The 20,082-nt window shown below is 50.1% G+C and overlaps 1 protein-coding gene across 1 annotated transcript in view; it reads left to right on the forward strand.

The window, feature by feature from the left end:
• The window catches only part of LOC144773654 (tyrosinase-like), a 190,876-nt gene that overhangs the window by 70,579 nt on the left and 100,215 nt on the right, over positions 1 to 20,082 (forward strand). The window contains exons 2-3 of the mRNA XM_078658803.1: positions 8,701 to 9,509; positions 18,198 to 18,399. Coding sequence (XP_078514929.1) covers positions 8,733 to 9,509; positions 18,198 to 18,399 — 979 coding nt within the window. The 5' untranslated portion in view covers positions 8,701 to 8,732. The remainder of the gene's footprint in view (positions 1 to 8,700; positions 9,510 to 18,197; positions 18,400 to 20,082) is intronic.

Genomic DNA, 20,082 nt, shown 5'->3' on the forward strand with positions numbered 1-20,082 from the left:
TTGAGTCTCGCTGGGTTGAATGAGCCTCTGTGGGTTGAATGAGCCTCAGTGGGTTGAATGAGCATCAGTGGGTTGATTGAGCCTCAGTGGGTTGAATGAGCCTTGGTGGGTTGAATGAGACTCTGTGAGTGGGTTGAATGAGCCTCAGTGGGTTAGAGGAGCCTTGGTGGGTTGAATGAACCTCAGTGGGTTGAATGAGTCTCAGTGGGTTCAATGAGATTAGTGGGTTGAATGAGCCTCAGTGGGTTGAATGAGTCTCAGTGGGTTCAATGAGATCAGTGGGTTGAATGAGCCTCTTTGGGCTGAATGAGCCTCAGTGGGTTGAATGAGCCTCTGTGGGTTGAATGAGCTCAGTGGGTTGAATGAGCCTCTTTGGGTTGAATGAGACTCGTGGGCTGAATGATCCTGAGTGGGTTGAATGACCCTGAGTGGGTTACATGAGTCTCAGTGGGTTGAATGAGCATCAGTGGGTCAGACGAGCTTCATTAGGTTGAATGAGACTCTGTGAGTGGGTTGAATGAGCCTCAGTGGGTTAGAGGAGCCTTGGTGGGTTGAATGAGCCTCGAAGAGTTGAATGAGCCTCAGTGGGTTTGAAAGAGTATCGGCAGGCTGAATGAGTCTCAGTGGGTTGAATGAGCTCCCGCAGGCTGAATGAGTCTCAGTGGGTTGAATGAGTCTCAGTGGGTTGAACGAGTCTCAGTGGGTTGAATGAGCCTCAGTGGATTGAATGAGCCTCAGTGGGTTGAATGAGCCTCAGTGGGTTGAATGAGCCTCGAAGAGTTGAATGAGCCTCGAAGAGTTGAATGAGCCTCGAAGAGTTGAATGAGCCTCAGTGGGTTGAATGAGCCTCGAAGAGTTGAATGAGCCTCGTGGGTTGAAGGAGCCTCAGTGGGTTGAATGATCCTCGGTGAGTTGAAAAATCCTCGGTGGGTTGAATGAGCTCAGTGGGACATCACCAGCTATGCTAGAACAGTATGTCCTTTCAACTCCTAGGCTAGACTGACAGGTCCTGAATCCTCCTAAAAAAGTCTGTCAGGTCCTGCATCCCCCTGTCAAGAAAGTAGGCCCTGCATCCTCCTGTGCAAGTCATGCATCGTCCTATGAAACTCAGGCTAGTTCTTCATCCTGGTATGAAAGTCTTGGCAGTCCTGCATCCTTCTGTGCAAATCTGGCAGATCCTGCATCCTTCTGTGCAAGTCTTGCAGGTCCTCCATCCTTCTGTGGAAGTCCGGCAGGTCCTGCATCCTTCTGTGCAAGTCTGGATGGTATTCCATCCTTCTGTTCAAGTCTGGCAAGTCCTCTATACTTATGTGCAAATCTGGCAGGTCCTCCATCCTTCTGTGCAAGTCTGGCTGGTCCTCCATACTTCTGTGCAAGTCTGGCAGGTCCTGCATCCTTCTGTGCAAGTCTGGCTGGTCCTCCATCCTTCTGTGCAAGTCTGGCAAGTCCTGCATCCTTCTGTGCAAGTCTGGCAGGTCCTGCATCCTTCTGTGCAAGTCTGGCTGGTACTGCATCCTTCTGTGCAAGTCTGGCTGGTCCTCCATCATTCTGTTCAAGTCTGGCAGGTTCTGCATCCTTCTGTGCAAGTCTGGCTGGTCCTGCATCCTTCTTTGCAAGCCTGACAGGTCCTGCATCCTTCTGTGCAAGTCTGGCTGGTCCTGCATCCTTCTGTGCAAGTCTGGCAGGTCCTGCATCCTTCTGTGCAAGTCTGGCTGGTCCTGCATCCTTCTATGCAAGTCTGACATGTCCTGCATCCTTCTGTGCAAGTCTGGCTGGTCCTGCATCCTTCTGTGCAAGTTTGGCAGGTCCTGCATCCTTCTGTGCAAGTCTTACAGGTCCTCCATCCTTCTGTGCAAGTCCGGCAGGTCCTGCATCCTTCTCTGCAAGTCTGGCTGGTCCTCCATCCTTCTGTGCAAGTCTGGCTGGTCCGGCATTCCTTCTGTGCAAGTCTGGCTGGTCCTGCATCCTTCTGTGCAAGTCTGGCAGTTCCTGCATCCTTCTGTGCAAGTCTGGCTGGTCCTGCATTCTTCTGTGCAAGTCTGGCTTGTCCTGCATCCTTCTGTGCAGGTCTGGCTGGTCCTCCATCCTTCTGTGCAAGTCTGGCTGGCACTCCATCCTTCTGTGCAAGTCTGGCAAGACCTCCATCCTTCTGTGCAAGTATGGCAGGTCGTGCATCCTTCTGTGCCGGTCTGGCAGGTCCTGCATCCTTCTGTGCAAGTCTGGCAGGTCCTGCATCCTTCTGTGCAAGTCTGGCAGGTCCTGCATCCTTCTGTGCAAGTCTGGCTGGTCCTCCATCCTTCTGTGCAAGTCTGGCAAGTCCTCCATCCTTCTGTGCAAGTGTGGCAGTTCCTGCATCCTTCTGTGCAAGTCTGCCAGGTCCTGCATCCTTCTGTGCAAGTCTGGCAGGGCCTCCATCCTTCTGTGCAAGTCTGGCTGGTCCTGCTTCCTTCTGTGCAAGTCTGACTGGTCCTGCATCCTTCTGTGCAAGTCTGACTGCTCCTCCATCCTTCTGTGCAAGTCTGGCAGGTCCTGCATCCTTCTGTGCAAGTTTGGCAGGTCCTGCATCCTTCTGTGCAAGTCTTGCAGGTCTCCATCCTTCTGTGCAAGTCCGGCAGGTCCTGCATCCTTCTGTGCAAGTCTGGCTGGTCCTCCATCTTTCTGTGCAAGTCTGGCTGGTCCTCCATACTTCTGTGCAAGTCTGGCAGGTCCTGCATCCTTCTGTGCAAGTCTGGCAGTTCCTGCATCCTTCTGTGCAAGTCTGGCAGGTCCTGCATCCTTTCTGTGCAAGTCTGGCTGGTCCTCCATCCTTCTGTGCAAGTCTGGCAAGTCCTGCATCCTTCTGTGCAAGTCTGGCAGGTCCTGCATCCTTCTGTGCAAGTCTGGCTGGTACTGCATCCTTCTGTGCAAGTCTGGCTGGTCCTCCATCGTTCAGTTCAAGTCTGGCAGGTTCTGCATCCTTCTGTGCAAGTCTGGCTGGTCCTGCATCCTTCTTTGCAAGTCTGACAGGTCCTGCATCCTTCTGTGCAAGTCTGGCTGGTCCTGCATCCTTCTGTGCAAGTCTGGCAGGTCCTGCATCCTTCTGTGCAAGTCTGGCTGGTCCTGCATCCTTCTATGCAAGTCTGACATGTCCTGCATCCTTCTGTGCAAGTCTGGCTGGTCCTGCATCCTTCTGTGCAAGTTTGGCAGGTCCTGCATCCTTCTGTGCAAGTCTGGCTGGTCCTCCATCCTTCTGTGCAAGTCTGGCTGGTCCGGCATTCCTTCTGTGCAAGTCTGGCTGGTCCTGCATCCTTCTGTGCAAGTCTGGCAGGTCCTGCATCCTTCTGTGCAGGTCTGGCTGGTCCTCCATCCTTCTGTGCAAGTCTGGCTGGCACTCCATCCTTCTGTGCAAGTCTGGCAAGTCCTCCATCCTTCTGTGCAAGTATGGCAGGTCCTGCATCCTTCTGTGCAAGTCTGGCAGGTCCTGCATCCTTCTGTGCAAGTCTGGCAGGTCCTGCATCCTTCTGTGCAAGTCTGGCAGGTCCTGCATCCTTCTGTGCAAGTCTGGCTGGTCCTCCATCCTTCTGTGCAAGTCTGGCAAGTCCTCCATCCTTCTGTGCAAGTGTGGCAGGTCCTGCATCCTTCTGTGCAAGTCTGTCAGGTCCTGCATCCTTCTGTGCAAGTCTGGCAGGGCCTCCATCCTTCTGTGCAAGTCTGGCTGGTCCTGCATCCTTCTGTGCAAGTCTGACTGGTCCTGCATCCTTCTGTGCAAGTCTGACTGCTCCTCCATCCTTCTGTGCAAGTCTGGCTGGTCCTGCATCCTTTCGGTGCAAGTCTGGCAGGTCCTGCATCCTTCTGTGCAAGTCTGGCAGGTCCTCCATCCTTCTGTGCAAGTCCAGCAGGTCCTGCATCCTTCTGTGCAAGTCTGGCTGGTCCTCCATCCTTCTGTGCAAGTCTGGCTGGTCCGGCATTCCTTCTGTGCAAGTCTGGCAGGGCCTCCATCCTTCCGTGCAAGTCTGGCTGGTCCTGCATCCTTCTGTGCAGGTCTGACTGGTCCTGCATCCTTCTGTGCAAGTCTGAATGCTCCTCCATCCTTCTGTGCAAGTCTGGCTGGTCCTGCATCCTTTCTGTGCAAGTCTGGCAGGTCCTGCATCCTTCTGTGCAAGTCTGGCAGGTCCTCCATCCTTCTGTGCAAGTCCGGCAGGTCCTGCATCCTTCTGTGCAAGTCTGGCTGGTCCTCCATCCTTCTGTGCAAGTATGGCTGGTCCGGCATTCCTTCTGTGCAAGTCTGGCTGGTCCTGCATCCTTCTGTGCAAGTCTGACAGTTACTGCATCCTTCTGTGCAAGTCTGGCTGGTCCTTCATCCTTCTGTGCAAGTCTGGCATGTCCTGCATCCTTCTGTGCAGGTCTGGCTGGTCCTCCATCCTTCTGTGCAAGTCTGGCAGGTCCTCCATCCTTCTGTGCAAGTATGGCAGGTCCTGCATCCTTCTGTGCAAGTCTGGCAGGTCCTGCATCCTTCTGTGCAAGTCTGGCAGGTCCTGCATCCTGCTGTGCAAGTCTGGCAGGTCTTGCTTCCTTCTGTGCAAGTCTGGCAAGTCCTCCATCCTTCTGTGCAAGTCTGGCAAGTCCTCCATCCTTCTGTGCAAGTATGGCAGGTCCTGCATCCTTCTGTGCAAGTCTGGCAAGTCCTGCATCCTTCTGTGCAAGTCTGGCAGGTCCTGCATCCTTCTGTGCAAGTCTGGCAGGTCCTGCATCCTTCTGTGCAAGTCTGGCTGGTCCTCCATCCTTTCGTGCAAGTCTGGCAAGTCCTCCATCCTTCTGTGCAAGTCTGGCAAGTCCTCCATCCTTCTGTGCAAGTATGGCAGGTCCTGCATCCTTCTGTGCAAGTCTGGCAGGTCCTGCATCCTTCTGTGCAAGTCTGGCAGGTCCTGCATCCTTCTGTGCAAGTCTGGCAGGTCCTGCATCCTTCTGTGCAAGTCTGGCTGGTCCTCCATCCTTCTGTGCAAGTCTGGCAAGTCCTCCATCCTTCTGTGCAAGTCTGGCAGGGCCTCCATCCTTCTGTGCAAGTCTGGCTGGTCCTGTATCCTTCTGTGCAAGTCTGACTGGTCCTGCATCCTTCTGTGCAAGTCTGACTGCTCCTCCATCCTTCTGTGCAAGTCTGGCTGGTCCTGCATCCTTTCTGTGCAAGTCCGGCAGGTCATGCATCCTTCTGTGCAAGTCTGGCTGGTCCTCCATCCTTCTGTGCAAGTCTGGCTGGTCCGGCATTCCTTCTGTGCAAGTCTGGCTGGTCCTGCATCCTTCTGTGCAAGTCTGGCAGGTCCTGCATCCTTCTGTGCAGGTCTGGCTGGTCCTCCATCCTTCTGTGCAAGTCTGGCTGGCACTCCATCCTTCTGTGCAAGTCTGGCAGGACCTCCATCCTTCTGTGCAAGTCTGGCAGGTCCTCCATCCTTCTGTGCAAGTATGGCAGGTCCTGCATCCTTCTGTGCAAGTCTGGCAGGTCCTGCATCCTTCTGTGCAAGTCTGGCAGGTCCTGCATCCTGCTGTGCAAGTCTGGCAGGTCTTGCATCCTTCTGTGCAAGTCTGACAAGTCCTCCATCCTTCTGTGCAAGTCTGGCAAGTCCTCCATCCTTCTGTGCAAGTCTGGCAGGTCCTGCATCCTTCTGTGCAAGTCTGGCAGGTCCTGCATCCTTCTGTGCAAGTCTGGCAGGTCCTGCATCCTTCTGTGCAAGTCTGGCAGGTCCTCCATCCTTCTGTACAAGTCTGGCAAGTCCTCCATCCTTCTGTGCAAGTGTGGCAGGTCCTGCATCCTTCTGTGCAAGTCTGTCAGGTCCTGCATCCTTCTGTGCAAGTCTGGCAGGGCCTCCATCCTTCTGTGCAAGTCTGGCTGGTCCTGCATCCTTCTGTGCAAGTCTGACTGGTCCTGCATCCTTCTGTGCAAGTCCGACTGCTCCCCCATCCTTCTGTGCAAGTCTGGCTGGTCCTGCATCCTTTCTGTGCAAGTCTGGCAGGTCCTGCATCCTTCTGTGCAAGTCTGGCAGGTCCTCCATCCTTCTGTGCAAGTCCGGCAGGTCCTGCATCCTTCTGTGCAAGTCTGGCTGGTCCTCCATCCTTCTGTGCAAGTCTGGCTGGTCCGGCATTCCTTCTGTGCAAGTCTGGCTGGTCCTGCATCCTTCTGTGCAAGTCTGGCAGGTCCTGCATCCTTCTGTGCAAGTCTGGCAGGTCCTGCATCCTTCTGTGCAAGTCTGGCAGGTCCTGCATCCTTCTGTGCAAGTCTGGCAGGTCCTCCATCCTTCTGTACAAGTCTGGCAAGTCCTCCATCCTTCTGTGCAAGTGTGGCAGGTCCTGCATCCTTCTGTGCAAGTCTGTCAGGTCCTGCATCCTTCTGTGCAAGTCTGGCAGGGCCTCCATCCTTCTGTGCAAGTCTGGCTGGTCCTGCATCCTTCTGTGCAAGTCTGACTGGTCCTGCATCCTTCTGTGCAAGTCCGACTGCTCCCCCATCCTTCTGTGCAAGTCTGGCTGGTCCTGCATCCTTTCTGTGCAAGTCTGGCAGGTCCTGCATCCTTCTGTGCAAGTCTGGCAGGTCCTCCATCCTTCTGTGCAAGTCCGGCAGGTCCTGCATCCTTCTGTGCAAGTCTGGCTGGTCCTCCATCCTTCTGTGCAAGTCTGGCTGGTCCGGCATTCCTTCTGTGCAAGTCTGGCTGGTCCTGCATCCTTCTGTGCAAGTCTGACAGTTCCTGCATCCTTCTGTGCAAGTCTGGCTGGTCCTGCATCCTTCTGTGCAAGTCTGGCAGGTCTTGCATCCTTCTGTGCAGGTCTGGCTGGTCCTCCATCCTTCTGTGCAAGTCTGGCAGGTCCTCCATCCTTCTGTGCAAGTATAGCAGGTTCTGCATCCTTCTGTGCAAGTCTGGCAGGTCCTGCATCCTTCTGTGCAAGTCTGGCAGGTCCTGCATCCTGCTGTGCAATTCCGGCAGGTCTTGCATCCTTCTGTGCAAGTCTGGCAAGTCCTCCATCCTTCTGTGCAAGTCTGGCAAGTCCTCCATCCTTCTGTGCAAGTATGGCAGGTCCTGCATCCTTCTGTGCAAGTCTGGCAGGTCCTGCATCCTTCTGTGCAAGTCTGGCAGGTCCTGCATCCTTCTGTGCAAGTCTGGCAGGTCCTGCATCCTTCTGTGCAAGTCTGGCTGGTCCTGCATCCTTCTGTGCAAGTCTGACTGGCCCTGCATCCTTCTGTGCAAGTCTGGCTGGTCCTCCAACCTTATGTGCAAGTCTGGCAAGTCCTCCATCCTTCTGTGCAAGTGTGGCAGGTCCTGCATCCTTCTGTGCAAGTCTGTCAGGTCCTGCATCCTTCTGTGCAAGTCTGGCAGGGCCTCCATCCTTCTGTGCAAGTCTGGCTGGTCCTGCATCCTTCTGTGCATGTCTGACTGGTCCTGCATCCTTCTGTGCAAGTCTGACTGCTCCTCCATCCTTCTGTGCAAGTCTGGCTGGTCCTGCATCCTTTCTGTGCAAGTCTGGCAGGTCCTGCATCCTTCTGTGCAAGTCTGGCAGGTCCTGCATCCTTCTGTGCAAGTCTGGCAGGGCCTCCATCCTTCTGTGCAAGTCTGGCAGGTCCTGCATCCTTTTGTGCAAATCTGGCAAGTCCTCTATCCTTCTGTGCGAGTCTGGCAGGTCCTTCATCCTTCTGTGCAAGTCTGGCTGGTCCTCCATACTTGTGTGCAAGTCTGGCAGGTCCTGCATCTTCTGTGCAAGTCTGGCAGTCCCTGCATCCTTCTGTGCAAGTCTGGCAGGTCCTGCATCCTTCTGTGCAAGTCTGGCAGTTCCTGCATCCTTCTGTGCAAGTCTGGCTGGTCCTCCATCCTTCTGTGCAAGTCTGGCTGGTCCTGCATCCTACTGTGCAAGTCTGGCTGGTCCTCCATCCTTCTGTGCAAGTCTGGCAGGCCCTCCATCCTTCTGTGCAAGTCTGGCAGGTCCTGCATCCTTTTGTGCAAATCTGGCAAGTCCTCTATCCTTCTGTGCAAGTCTGGCAGGTCCTTCATCCTTCTGTGCAAGTCTGGCTGGTCCTCCATACTTCTGTGCAAGTCTGGCAGGTCCTGCATCTTCTGTGCAAGTCTGGCAGTTCCTGCATCCTTCTGTGCAAGTCTGGCAGTTCCTGCATCCTTCTGTGCAAGTCTGGCTGGTCCTGCAGCCTTCTGTGCAAGTCTGGCTGGTCCTCCATCCTTCTGTGCAAGTCTGGCTGGTCCTCCATCCTTCTGTGCAAGTCTGGCTGGTCCTGCATCCTACTGTGCAAGTCTGGCTGGTCCTCCATCCTTCTGTGCAAGTCTGGCAGGCCCTCCATCCTTCTGTGCAAGTCTGGCAGGTCCTGCATCCTTTTGTGCAAATCTGGCAAGTCCTCTATCCTTCTGTGCAAGTCTGGCAGGTCCTTCATCCTTCTGTGCAAGTCTGGCTGGTCCTCCATACTTCTGTGCAAGTCTGGCAGGTCCTGCATCTTCTGTGCAAGTCTGGCAGTTCCTGCATCCTTCTGTGCAAGTCTGGCAGTTCCTGCATCCTTCTGTGCAAGTCTGGCTGGTCCTGCATCCTTCTGTGCAAGTCTGGCTGGTCCTGCATCCTTCTGTGCAAGTCTGGCTGGTCCTCCATCCTTCTGTGCAAGCCTCTTCTACTTTTTCCATTCTGTGCAAATTAGTATATTATATGTCTATATAATAACCTCAGTTATTCTTCTTGTCCCTACAGGTACCCAAAGTTAGGATTGGAAGCCTTGGGCCATGATGCTGTTTCTTATGCTCTCGGCACTCTGCCTCATCACCACAGCGAAGAGCCAGATTATTCCAAAGTGTGCAACTAAGGAGGCCCTCAGTGAAAGGCGCTGCTGCCCGGTCTCCTCCGATGGAAGTGTGTGTGGCAATCTCACAGGCCGCGGGTCCTGTCAACGGTACCAGCTACGGGATCCCGAAATGCCCGACACGCGGTGCAACTGGCCCCACCAGCTGTATGATGAGCTGTGCTCCTGCAATGGAAACTACTTCGGAGCAGACTGTGATGACTGCAAGTACTACTACCATGGACCCACCTGCTCGGAGCACGTCCCATGTCTGCGCCCGGAGCTTGGCCAACTCACGGCTGCGGAGAGGAAGCAGTTCACCGACACGCTCTGCCTGGCCAAGACCACCATCAGCACCAGGTTTGTTGCCCAAACTGGCGGCACCATGGGAGACATTAGCAGCTACACGTTTGAAAAGTGCTCAGAATATGATTGCATGACTGCCATCCATGGCAATGCTGCGCTGTCTGTCCTACTTCAAAACGGTTTCAGTTTCATAGACATTTTTCATGGTAGCCCATCCTTCGGCCCAGCCCATCGCTGTATATTGCTGGAATTCGAACGTATGCTGCAACGAGTATCTGGTAACAAGAGTATGTGCCTTCCATACTGGGACTGGACAAAGGAGACCAACAACTGTAGCGTGTGCAGACCCGACCTCATGGGCAGCATTGGCTCCAATGGAAGGATTCTGGCCCCGTCCTGCTTCGCTAACTGGAAGGTAGGTCACTCTAATGAGGGTCGGTCACTCTAATGAGGGTAGGTTACTCTAATGAGGGTAGGTTACTCTAACTGGAGGGAAGGTCACTCTAATGAGGGTCGGTCACTCTAATGAGGGTAGGTTACTCTAATGAGGGTAGGTTACTCTAACTGGAGGGAAGGTCACTCTAATGAGGGTAGGTAACTCTAATGAGGGTAAGTCACTCTAATGAGGGTAGGTCACTCTAACTGGAGGGAAGGTCACTCTAACTGGAGGGAAGGTCACTCTAATGAGGGTAGGTCACTCTAATGAGGGTAAGTCACTCTAATGAGGGTAGGTCACTCTAACTGGAGGGAAGGTCACTCTAATGAGAGTAGGTCACTCTAATGAGGGTAGGTCACTCTAATGAGGGTAGGTCACTCTAACTGGAGGGTAGCTCACTCTAATGAGGGTCGGTTACTCTAACTGGAGGGTCGGTCACTCTAACTGGAGGGTCGGTCACTCTAATGAGGGTCGGTCACTCTAACTGGAGGGTTGGTCACTCTAATGAGGATCGGTCACTCTAACTGGAGGGAAGGTCACTCTAATGAGGGTCGGTCACTCTAACTGGAGGGAAGGTCACTCTAATGAGGGTCGGTCACTCTAACTGGAGGGTCGGTCACTCTAATGAGGGTAGGTCACTCTAACTGGAGGGAAGGTCACTCTAACTGGAGGGAAGGTCACTCTAATGAGGGTCGGTCACTCTAACTGGAGGGTTGGTCACTCTAATGAGGGTAGGTCACTCTAACTGGAGGGATGGTCACTCTAACTGGAGGGTAGGTCACTCTAATGAGGGTCGGTCACTCTAACTGGAGGGTCAGTCACTCTAATGAGGGTAGGTCACTCTAACTGGAGGGTCGGTCACTCTAATGAGGGTAGGTCACTCTAACTGGAAGGTAGGTCACTCTAACTGGAGGGATGGTCAATCTAACTGGAGGGTAGGTCACTCTAATGAGGGTAGGTCACTCTAACTGGAGGGATGGTCAATCTAACTGGAGGGTAGGTCACTCTAATGAGGGTCGGTCACTCTAACTGGAGGGTCGGTCACTCTAATGAGGGTAGGTCACTCTAACTGGAGGGTCGGTCACTCTAATGAGGGTTGGTCACTCTAACTGGAGGGAAGGTCACTCTAATGAGGGTAAGTCACTCTAACTGGAGGGTCAGTAACTCTAATGAGGGTAGGTCACTCTAACTGGAGGGTCGGTCACTCTAATGAGGGTTGGTCACTCTAACTGGAGGGAAGGTCACTCTAATGAGGGTAAGTCACTCTAACTGGAGGGTCAGTAACTCTAATGAGGGTTGGTCACTCTAACTGGAGGGAAGGTCACTCTAATGAGGGTAAGTCACTCTAACTGGAGGGTCGGTCACTCTAATGAGAGTAGGTCACTCTAACTGGAGGGTCGGTCACTCTAATGAGGGTTGGTCACTCTAACTGGAGGGAAGGTCACTCTAACTGGAGGGAAGGTCACTCTAACTGGAGGGAAGGTCAGTCTAATGAGGGTAGGTCACTCTAATGATGGTCGGTCACTCTAACTGGAGGGTCAGTAACTCTAATGAGGGTCGGTCACTCTAACTGGAGGGAAGGTCACTCTAATGAGGGTAAGTCACTCTAACTGGAGGGTAGGTCACTCTAATGAGGGTAAGTCACTCTAACTGGAGGGTAGGTCACTCTAATGAGGGTAGGTCACTCTAACTGGAGGGAAGGTCACACTTACTGGAGGGAAGGTCACTCTAATGAGTGTAGGTCACTCTAACTGGAGGGTAGGTCACTCTAACTGGAGGGTAGGTCACTCTAACTGGAGGGAAGGTCACTCTAATGATGCAGACCGATGATGTATGTGGTGGCATGCCGCTTCTGTCTAAAATCTTTACTGACAGGAATGGAGGATTCCCTTCCTGATGTAGACACGAAACGCAGGGTCACAGGGCGCCCTCTTCCTCCTGCGTCACTGACGGGGACGCACGCATGATGTATGAGCAGGTGGGCAAGCTCTCCCCGTTAGCACCCTTTTATTCATCTGTTCATTAGAGGGGATTACGGTCAGCAAAAGCTTGTAAGAGCAGCCCTAGTATGAGGAGTGTTGGCAAAAACATCAAAACGGCGTATTATTAGCGCGCTGCCTAATTTTATCAGCCTATCTAGAATACAGGTATTACTGGGCTTCACTTGCCTCACCTTATGATTATAAATTGTAGAGTTGAGTACATACAGTGCCTCAATCTTCACCTTCCAGCCCCAGGAGCGCAAGCAATATAATTCAACTTTGTGTGGGAGTGTCCTCAGTGCCCCTCCCCCTCCTCCGCAATGCTAAAGCAAATGGCAGCAAACTTACGTGTTCAAAATATGGGGCCTCATTTATGAGGCCTTGCGTCAGTTTTGCGCTTCCGATGCGTACATTTTTGTGACGCATCGGCGGCATAAAACATGCCTCCTGTTGCGCACTACTTACAAAGTGATGTATCTAAGCAGATGCGTCACTTTGTAAACCCCTGCGCTACATTATACCTGCGTCAGGTATAATGTATGCAGGGGGGGGCGTTCCCCCCAAAAAAGCCTCGTAGTAAATATGACGCATCAGGTATGTCGCAAGGAGGGCGCACTGAGAAGTGACGCATCACTGCTTTCACGCAGCGATGCAGCATTTCTCATAAATGAGGCCCATGATGTACAGAATACATACATCTGCCAGCAGCTGGGCAGTACTCTGAAGAATATGATTTACCATCAGCACAAGGTTTTCCAATAAGGTTGGGAATAAAAAATCAGTGTTCCTGCTTCGGCATTGCCCCCAGCACTGCAGTTCTGATGAAAATGCCCAGAGACTGCCCTCGTGGACAAATGCCGCTGTATGAGCCCTGTGCAGATTTTAATGCAGTGCTGATCACACCATACTTTTATTAAAAAAGGTGACACTGGGATTAGAAATCTTATAAAAACTTACACAGAGAACCACATTTACTGGAGTGGTGCAGCCTGCTAGCGCCAGTAAATTGCCAACAAGGGTTTGTTTTTTAATGGCATTGTTTCTAAGCGCTTTCATTATTTATCAAGCAGATTGTCAGGTCTGTTCCAGGAGCCTGGGCTAGTAGGTGGTTACTGAATGACAGATTCTGTGAAAAATTGGGTTTTTGATTGAGGTGGCTGAAAACATTTAAGCAACAACCGCAATCAGGGTTAGGTAAACCACGAAAGTCACTGAATTCACCTGTACTTAACCCTCTAGTAGCTTGGCACAAAAGCAGTCAGGCGTACCTTAGAGGCACTGCGGCAAGTATTTAAGCAGCACACAAACAGTAGTAAATAAAACACAACACAAGAAAACACTCCTCACTAATTTAGAAAATAGACTAAAATGTAATTATTAAAATGAGAGCAACTTCCAATCAGCAGAACCGCAGTTGAAAGTTATCAGATGTACTAAGGTAACTCGATTGTTATCCTATGGAGAGGAAGGCTCTTGCACTAGTAAAACAATTCATTTAAGAGTTGTTTACCTACCAGGACTTCTAAAACATAAAAACACGTGGCCAACTGTTTAACCCCTTCGCTGCGGCGGCAATTCTGCCGCAGCGCTAGGGGGAGGGGGGGCCGAGCGGCGCTCACATGCTTGTGACGGAACCGCTCCGTCACGAGCCTCGGTTGAGCTGTGCTCATGACGGAGCGGTTCCGTCATGGCCCCGCCTGCTCAATGGAACGTCCAGCGCAGGGCGGAATTCGCGCCACGCAGGCGCGCCGAGCGGGCCATAATGGAACCGCTCCGTCATGAGCACAGCTCAACCGAGGCTCGTGACGGAGCGGTTCCGTCACGAGCATGGAAGGAGTTAAATACACTGCACACTGCAATATGGGCTGTTAAGGCTGTTATGAATTAAAAAGGACCATTTAGTCCTGCCAAAAGGTTTAAAACTGCACTACAGGCTGCAGTAGCAGCTGTGACACAGGTTTGAAATACCTGCTGGTGGCACAATAAGTGCTGCAGGTCCAGAAGTAGCATTTATTTTACAGGCCTTGGGGACGTGCAGTACCATGTTACTAGGGACTTAAAAGGTAATTAAATGTTCCAATTTGGATGTAAGGTAATTTTACCACATTTAAAGGAGAGAGCACAAGAACGTTACCACTGTTTAGGAGTGATAAAGTGCACAGAGTCCTAAAAGTAAACAAAAACAGGTACTGAAAACAGAAAGGGTCATGGCAAAAAGTTTGGGGGTGACCTTGCATGGAAGGCCAAGTCCAACAGATACTGTTTTTATTATTGGTGTTCCATGGCCTAAGATACTCTTAAATTCCAATTCAATAAGCCTTTGTACAACTAACACTCCAGGAGTAGCAGCAGTGGGCAGTCAAGGTTTAGTCGAGGTAATGGAGGGACAGTGAATTCCTTACAGCACGACACATTAATCACACCTAATAAAATCCAATGAGTTGTTACAGCTTCATCTTTCAAAAGTGTCGTGGTGGGCCTCAGCTAGGCCTACCAGTGCTAGGGGTTCGCCCTTCTCTGCACAAAGTCCTTAGACCAAAAGGAAGAAGTTGGCACAGAAACTGGAATATAAAACAGAGTATTTTGTTAAACCTCATGAGGTGGAACTACATTCACACAACACCCTTCTGTAGTGTATGAAGTAAAACACTGAACAGAAGGACCATAGTCCTTTTATACCCACACAGGGGCTCAAAAGAAGGTGGTACAAGTACAAGAAGACGGTTTTAGGTACACATATGGTCAAACAGAAAATGCACAATCAACAAATGAGAGAAGCTACCAGTTGCTAATTCCAGTAAACACATCCTGACAGTTACAGACTATAGCAGATGCATAGACAGTTGCAAGCTCAACTGAGCATGTGCAAAGCAGAAGAGACTAAATATGTCTTGTTACTAGGCAGAGTACAAGAGCAGACAACAGAAAAGTAGGACAGAGCACATGGTGAGCACGTGGTAGCACCTGGCGTTCAAAATGGCTTCCAAATCCAAGATGGCTTCAGCTAAATGCTAACCCTGATCGCTGCCAAATTACAACAAAAGGACTTAGGGCTTATTATAGATAATGGTGGTATAGACTGAAACCTCAGAAAGGGCACAGAGACACACACAAGACACCATTGGTTAATAGCAAAAAAGTATTATTTGCAACCATCAACCCAGTTGACTGTGTTATCAAGTATGTTTAAGTACTCTTCGAGGCCAGAATTTGCAGCCATACTTTGAAAAAAAAGCCTCCAAGAGAGAGGGTCTTCTTACATAGGTTGAGAAGCTATAACGGGTTATCTTAGTTATTCCAGTATCTTCTTTGAGGCTGAGAGACACTTTATGGGTCTCCCCCAACTGAAATCTGGTTAGGATCAATTATGTCTCAGAAAGGACTGAATCATGCCTTATGCAACAGATTTAAAGCAAAGATGGAATCATTTGGAGTACAGACAATAGCAAAAGAATGTGTCCTCCACACTGAACGGTATAAAACTGAACGGCACGAAAATATTTGTTTTGTCAAACAAAAGTTCCGGATTTAATCATAACTGCCTTCAGGAAAAGAATGGTTTCTGATTAGTCAGTTGCCTTTCGAGTTTTATGAATGTCGCTAAGAAGATTAAGTTTATTCTTCGTTTTTCTCTCCCGCCCTTGTTTGCTTGGTGCATGAAGATGCAAGGTTCATGTTTTTGCAGGTCTCGGCTCTAGACGGTGCACATGCGCAGTCTCAAACCGAGACCTCTAGTATCTGCATATGGGCTTAGAGCCCACCGGTAGGCTTCCTATTTGCATATACCATGGTTAATCCTTTTTTCCTTCTCCCTATTTGTGAAGGGCATGCATACGTCAGCTCCTTCCAGTGTTTTGCCCTCCTCGAGCACACCATTCAACTTTGATAAACCTCTGCAGCTACCATTGTTATTCTTTGATTCATGACTAATTTCATATTTTTTTAACTGGGTGGCTTGTCCCTCAATATATTCAGAGCGCACTGTGCATAGATTTTATTAATTTAAAAATATTGTGCCTGGCTGCAACCTCCACTCCCTACCAAACAGCTGCTGCTGAATCAGCAAACATTTCCACTTTATTTTCTGATTTTCTCTGATCCGCCGTGACAGATGTCCTCCATCTACATTACACGTAGGGCTGCAAATTAGTCATTCTGACGCCCATGGTATTATTTTAACAATCCTGTACAATGTTGGTAAGTTTATGTGATAAAATGTAAAACCGTGAAGTGCAATTCCCAGGATCACACACTATGGCCAAGTGTAGGTGCCGGGAGCAGAACACAACCCTCTTTGTTCCTAACAGCTGCTGCATAACTATAACAGATTTCAAATCAGCATGAAAGGCTGAGGCCCTCAGAAAGAAGTGACCAGCCCAATGAGTAACAAACTGCGGATTTTGGGTTTTCAGGTATTTTTTTGGAGGGGGGGGGGACTTTTTAGGGTTACAATATTAACTTCCTCATTAAAATGAGTAGATTGCGCTCCCATGGGTTGTTTCTACATTAGTTTCGGTAGCGGCTCCTCGAGGGAGTGGTGCGGGGCGGCAGGACTGGGGAGGGGCATGGTGGGGGTAGTTCACTATGGCATAAGGCCACACGGAGATAAGTAGCTAAATAAATAAATACAACAAATTACAATTCGGGCGCTGCAACGCCAATGGCCAGGATCAGGCCTAGAACCAGCCAATCAGGAAAGAAATGCAAATAGGGCTCCTAAGGGGGTGGGAGTGGCCTGGAGGGAAGGGAGGGGCGTGGAGTTTGTGTGGGAGTTTCTTGTGGGAGGAGCTATGCTCATCTGGTTTGGACTGGGACGGGGAGGGCTGACGAGGAGGTAATGAAGTGCTAGCCACGCGTACAGAACAAGTACAACTGGCTTCAAACCTAACATCTGACAAAGGCAACATTTTGGGGCATGATGCTGAAAGGACAATTAGGTGAAAAAGGAGTGTCTTCTGGACTCCCTGCATTTGTTTTCTAATGGGCTGGGAGCTTCAGAGCAAAGAAACTTAAGACATACATTAAAGGCAAACCACACAACGTGGTTCAGGGTGCCATTGGACTGCCTCTTTACTGAGTGGGCCTTTCCTAGACTCCTTTAAGACTCTTGGCCACACAGGGACTGCTGTGTTATTTTAGGTTGTTCCATGGCACTTTGCGTGTTTTAAGATGGCGCTGGCACTGGATGGTAAATTCATCTCACAGTGCTGCATGCCTCTCCTGCTCTTGGGTAATGCTCTGTCACTGTGTAACCAGAGTGCTGGAACTGGGGGTCCTTCTGTGTTAGGTTGTTCAGCATAAGTTTCACTCAGTGCCACACAGTTCCACAACACACAATTCAACTTCACCACATAATTCGACAACAAACCACATAATTCAGTTGAAACAGAATTACACAATACATCATATACAACCAATCCGCACCACAGAATTCCATATCACGCCACGAAATTCAACAGCACACCACGCAATTAAACTCAACTGCATACCACTTCCCAATACAAAATAGCAATCCACCTAATTACAGTCTATGACACACAAAACCACTCCACATAATGCCAGTATACTCAATACCACATAATTACTATCCACATAATTCTAGTGCAAACCATGCCACATAATTTCACTCCACACTATTCCATGCCTCAGAGTTCCACAACTAACAATTCTAATCCAACCCACATAATTCCACACCATATACATCCATTCCACTCCAGATCAAAACCCACGCGTAAAAGACATTGGGGCATATGTGGGAAGTCGTTTGCGAATTGCAAACGGCGTTTTGGTATCTATTGGCCACGTAGCAAAATAAGGAATCGCAAAGACTGTGATTCCTTATTTTGCTCAAGCATTTAAAGAATCGCAATTTTGCGATTCCTTAAATGCTCTGTAGGGTTGCCGTGCAAATTGCCATTTTGGCTTAAGGAATCTCAAAATACCGCCTACTCCAAGTAGATGTTATTTTGCGATTTCCTGTCAAAATGCATTTTTTTTTTAGATTCAAAGTGCCATGTGGCGCACAGACATGCCCTTAGGGCATGTATGTGCGCCACATGCACTTAGAGTCACATTCCAGGGGTGCAATAGGTGTCCTTTGGACACCCTTGGAATTGTGTTTCTGAAATTGCGATTTTCTCATGGAAAATCGCAATTTGAGAATGTATCCCCATTCATTGCTCTAGGCCTCTTGGCCCATAGGAATGAATGGAACACTGATTCCTTAATTGCGATTCGCAATTTGCTAATCCCAATTAAGGAATCTTAGGGATTTGCAAAAAACTTGCGATTTATTACATACATTCCATTTTGCAATTCTCAAATAGCGATTCCTTGAAAATCGCTATTTGAGAATCGCAAAATGTAAATTACCTACATATGCCCCATTGTCCTTTGCAATGCCAGTAGCTCTAACAAATACGAGACCTATTGCATTGCAAATGCTTGATTTACATATTTTCTAGCTACTTTCCTGACTGTAATTAGAAGAGAAATCCTGACTCCAGAGAGTGGCAGCATGCCCCCTTTCTTTCCAGTTCACCTCAGAACTGAGGGGCTCTGTGCATGTATGGGGGGCGGGGGCTGGCGCTCTCGGGCTGCAGCCACCTTCTATGGGGTCACAGAAGAGTCCCCGACATGTAGTGTCTGTTTAAAGGTGTGTTTTGTCCCCCGTCTTTTGTTTCAGACCTACTGTGGGGAGGGCACGATGACCACCTTTTGTGAGAATCTCAAGGACCCCGCGAGCCGGCCCTTCCTTGAGAGGGTGTACAGGTCCCGCTACACGTGGGTCAGCAACAAGACCGTGCAGGCTTGCATGAACTGGACTGCGTACGACAAACCGCCCTACGACCATAGCTCAGGGAGCAGCTTCCGGCCTTGTCTCGAAGGTAAGTCCATCCTCCACCCCATTACAACACATGTCTTTAGGGTAGAGAAACAGAGCTGCACAAACAGCCTGGATGTGACCCTTCAGACTGTCGTGACATATGACTGCGACAGGGAGCCTCCTGGGCTGACAGCCCCTCCCCTGTGTCCATAGCGCCTACCCTCCGCAGCGCCTATGCCCGACACCAGTGGCCTCAAGGAGCTGAGCATTGTCTCTTTGAAGCTGTTTGTCTTTCTGTTGCTTTGCTTGTGCTTTGTTACCTGGGCTGGCTCTCCGCAAAGGATGCTCCGCGTCTCAATCGTGGTTGCTAAAGCGCAGGGACTCGTTTTCTGGCACCATGGCGCTTTAGGAAAATGCACAAGACCTGCCGGACCCTCTGCCCGCAGGGAGGGCCTTAGAGGCACGAACCCAGCTGTGTACACAGAGAGGGTGACATGAACAGGAGACAAGGGAGAAACTGTGCACCAAGAGGTTCTATTTGAAGAACACCTGACATTTAAAACAAAATAAAATACCAAAGCAGACCGCCATGTATACTATTTATTTATGCGTTTTTATAGAGCGCGGACATTTCCTGAAGGTGTCAGAGCGCTTCACAATAGGAACAGTAACGTAACATGAGGAGAACATTACAAGTGCGCCTAGTACAAGAGCAAACGTTACGCTACATGAGGAAAAAGTGACAATCGTGCAAGTAACAACAGTAAACAACATACAAGATGAGGTAGCTAACAATACCTTACAAGAGGAAAGAGTGACAAGTGGGCATGTTACATAAGCATACTGGGTACAAATCTATACTAATATAATAAAGAGAGAGCCCAAACCTTTGAGGTGGGTAATCTCAGGAACCACAGCACCAATCACAACACCCAATACAGCGTTGGAAAGGGCAGTTGCAGCAGAAGGACATAAACTATGCAGACGCCCACCATATACATTTAAAAGGTAAAATAACCGTGCCAGCAAATTAGTCCCTTGTGGGCGTGTCTGCGTTGTGCTGTGGGCGTGTGCTGGGGGCATGACAAACACTGGGGGCGTGTGGTACGTTCCGCCCTTCATGCCATGTCTCATATCATGTGCTGTGGGCGTGGGCGTGTGCTGGGCGCGGGATTATGGGAAAAAAAGCGAGCGTTGTGCCCAATGTTTCATTGTTTTTTCTTCCCAGGTTCTGTACATTCCAGCTCCGGGTGTCCACCCTGCTCCATTTAAATACCCCTGCACCCCATAATCATAGCCCACCCTTACTCCTTAAAATACCCCAACACCCTTAAACACTAACCCATCTTAACCCTATAAATATACCCTGTACCCCAAAACCCAAACCTATCCCTAAACCCTAAAAATACCCCTGTACCCCAAAACCCAAACCTAGCCCTGAACCCTATAAATACCCCTGTACCTCAAAACTCAAACCTACCCCTGAACCCTAAAAATACCCCTGTACCCCAAAACCCAAACCTAGCCCTGAACCCTAAAAATACCCCTGTACCCCAAACCCCAAACCTACCCCTGAACCCTAAAATACCCTTGTACCCCAAAACCCGAACCTAGCCCTGAACCCTAAAAATACCTCTGTACCCCAAAACCCAAACCTAGCCTTGAACCATAAAAATAACCATGTACCCTTAAAACCCAAACCTACCCATGAACCCTAAAATACCCCTGTGCCCCAAAACCCAAA

Source organism: Lissotriton helveticus, chromosome 8 (assembly GCF_964261635.1).
Source record: "Lissotriton helveticus chromosome 8, aLisHel1.1, whole genome shotgun sequence".
NCBI classification, from domain to species: domain Eukaryota; kingdom Metazoa; phylum Chordata; class Amphibia; order Caudata; family Salamandridae; genus Lissotriton; species Lissotriton helveticus.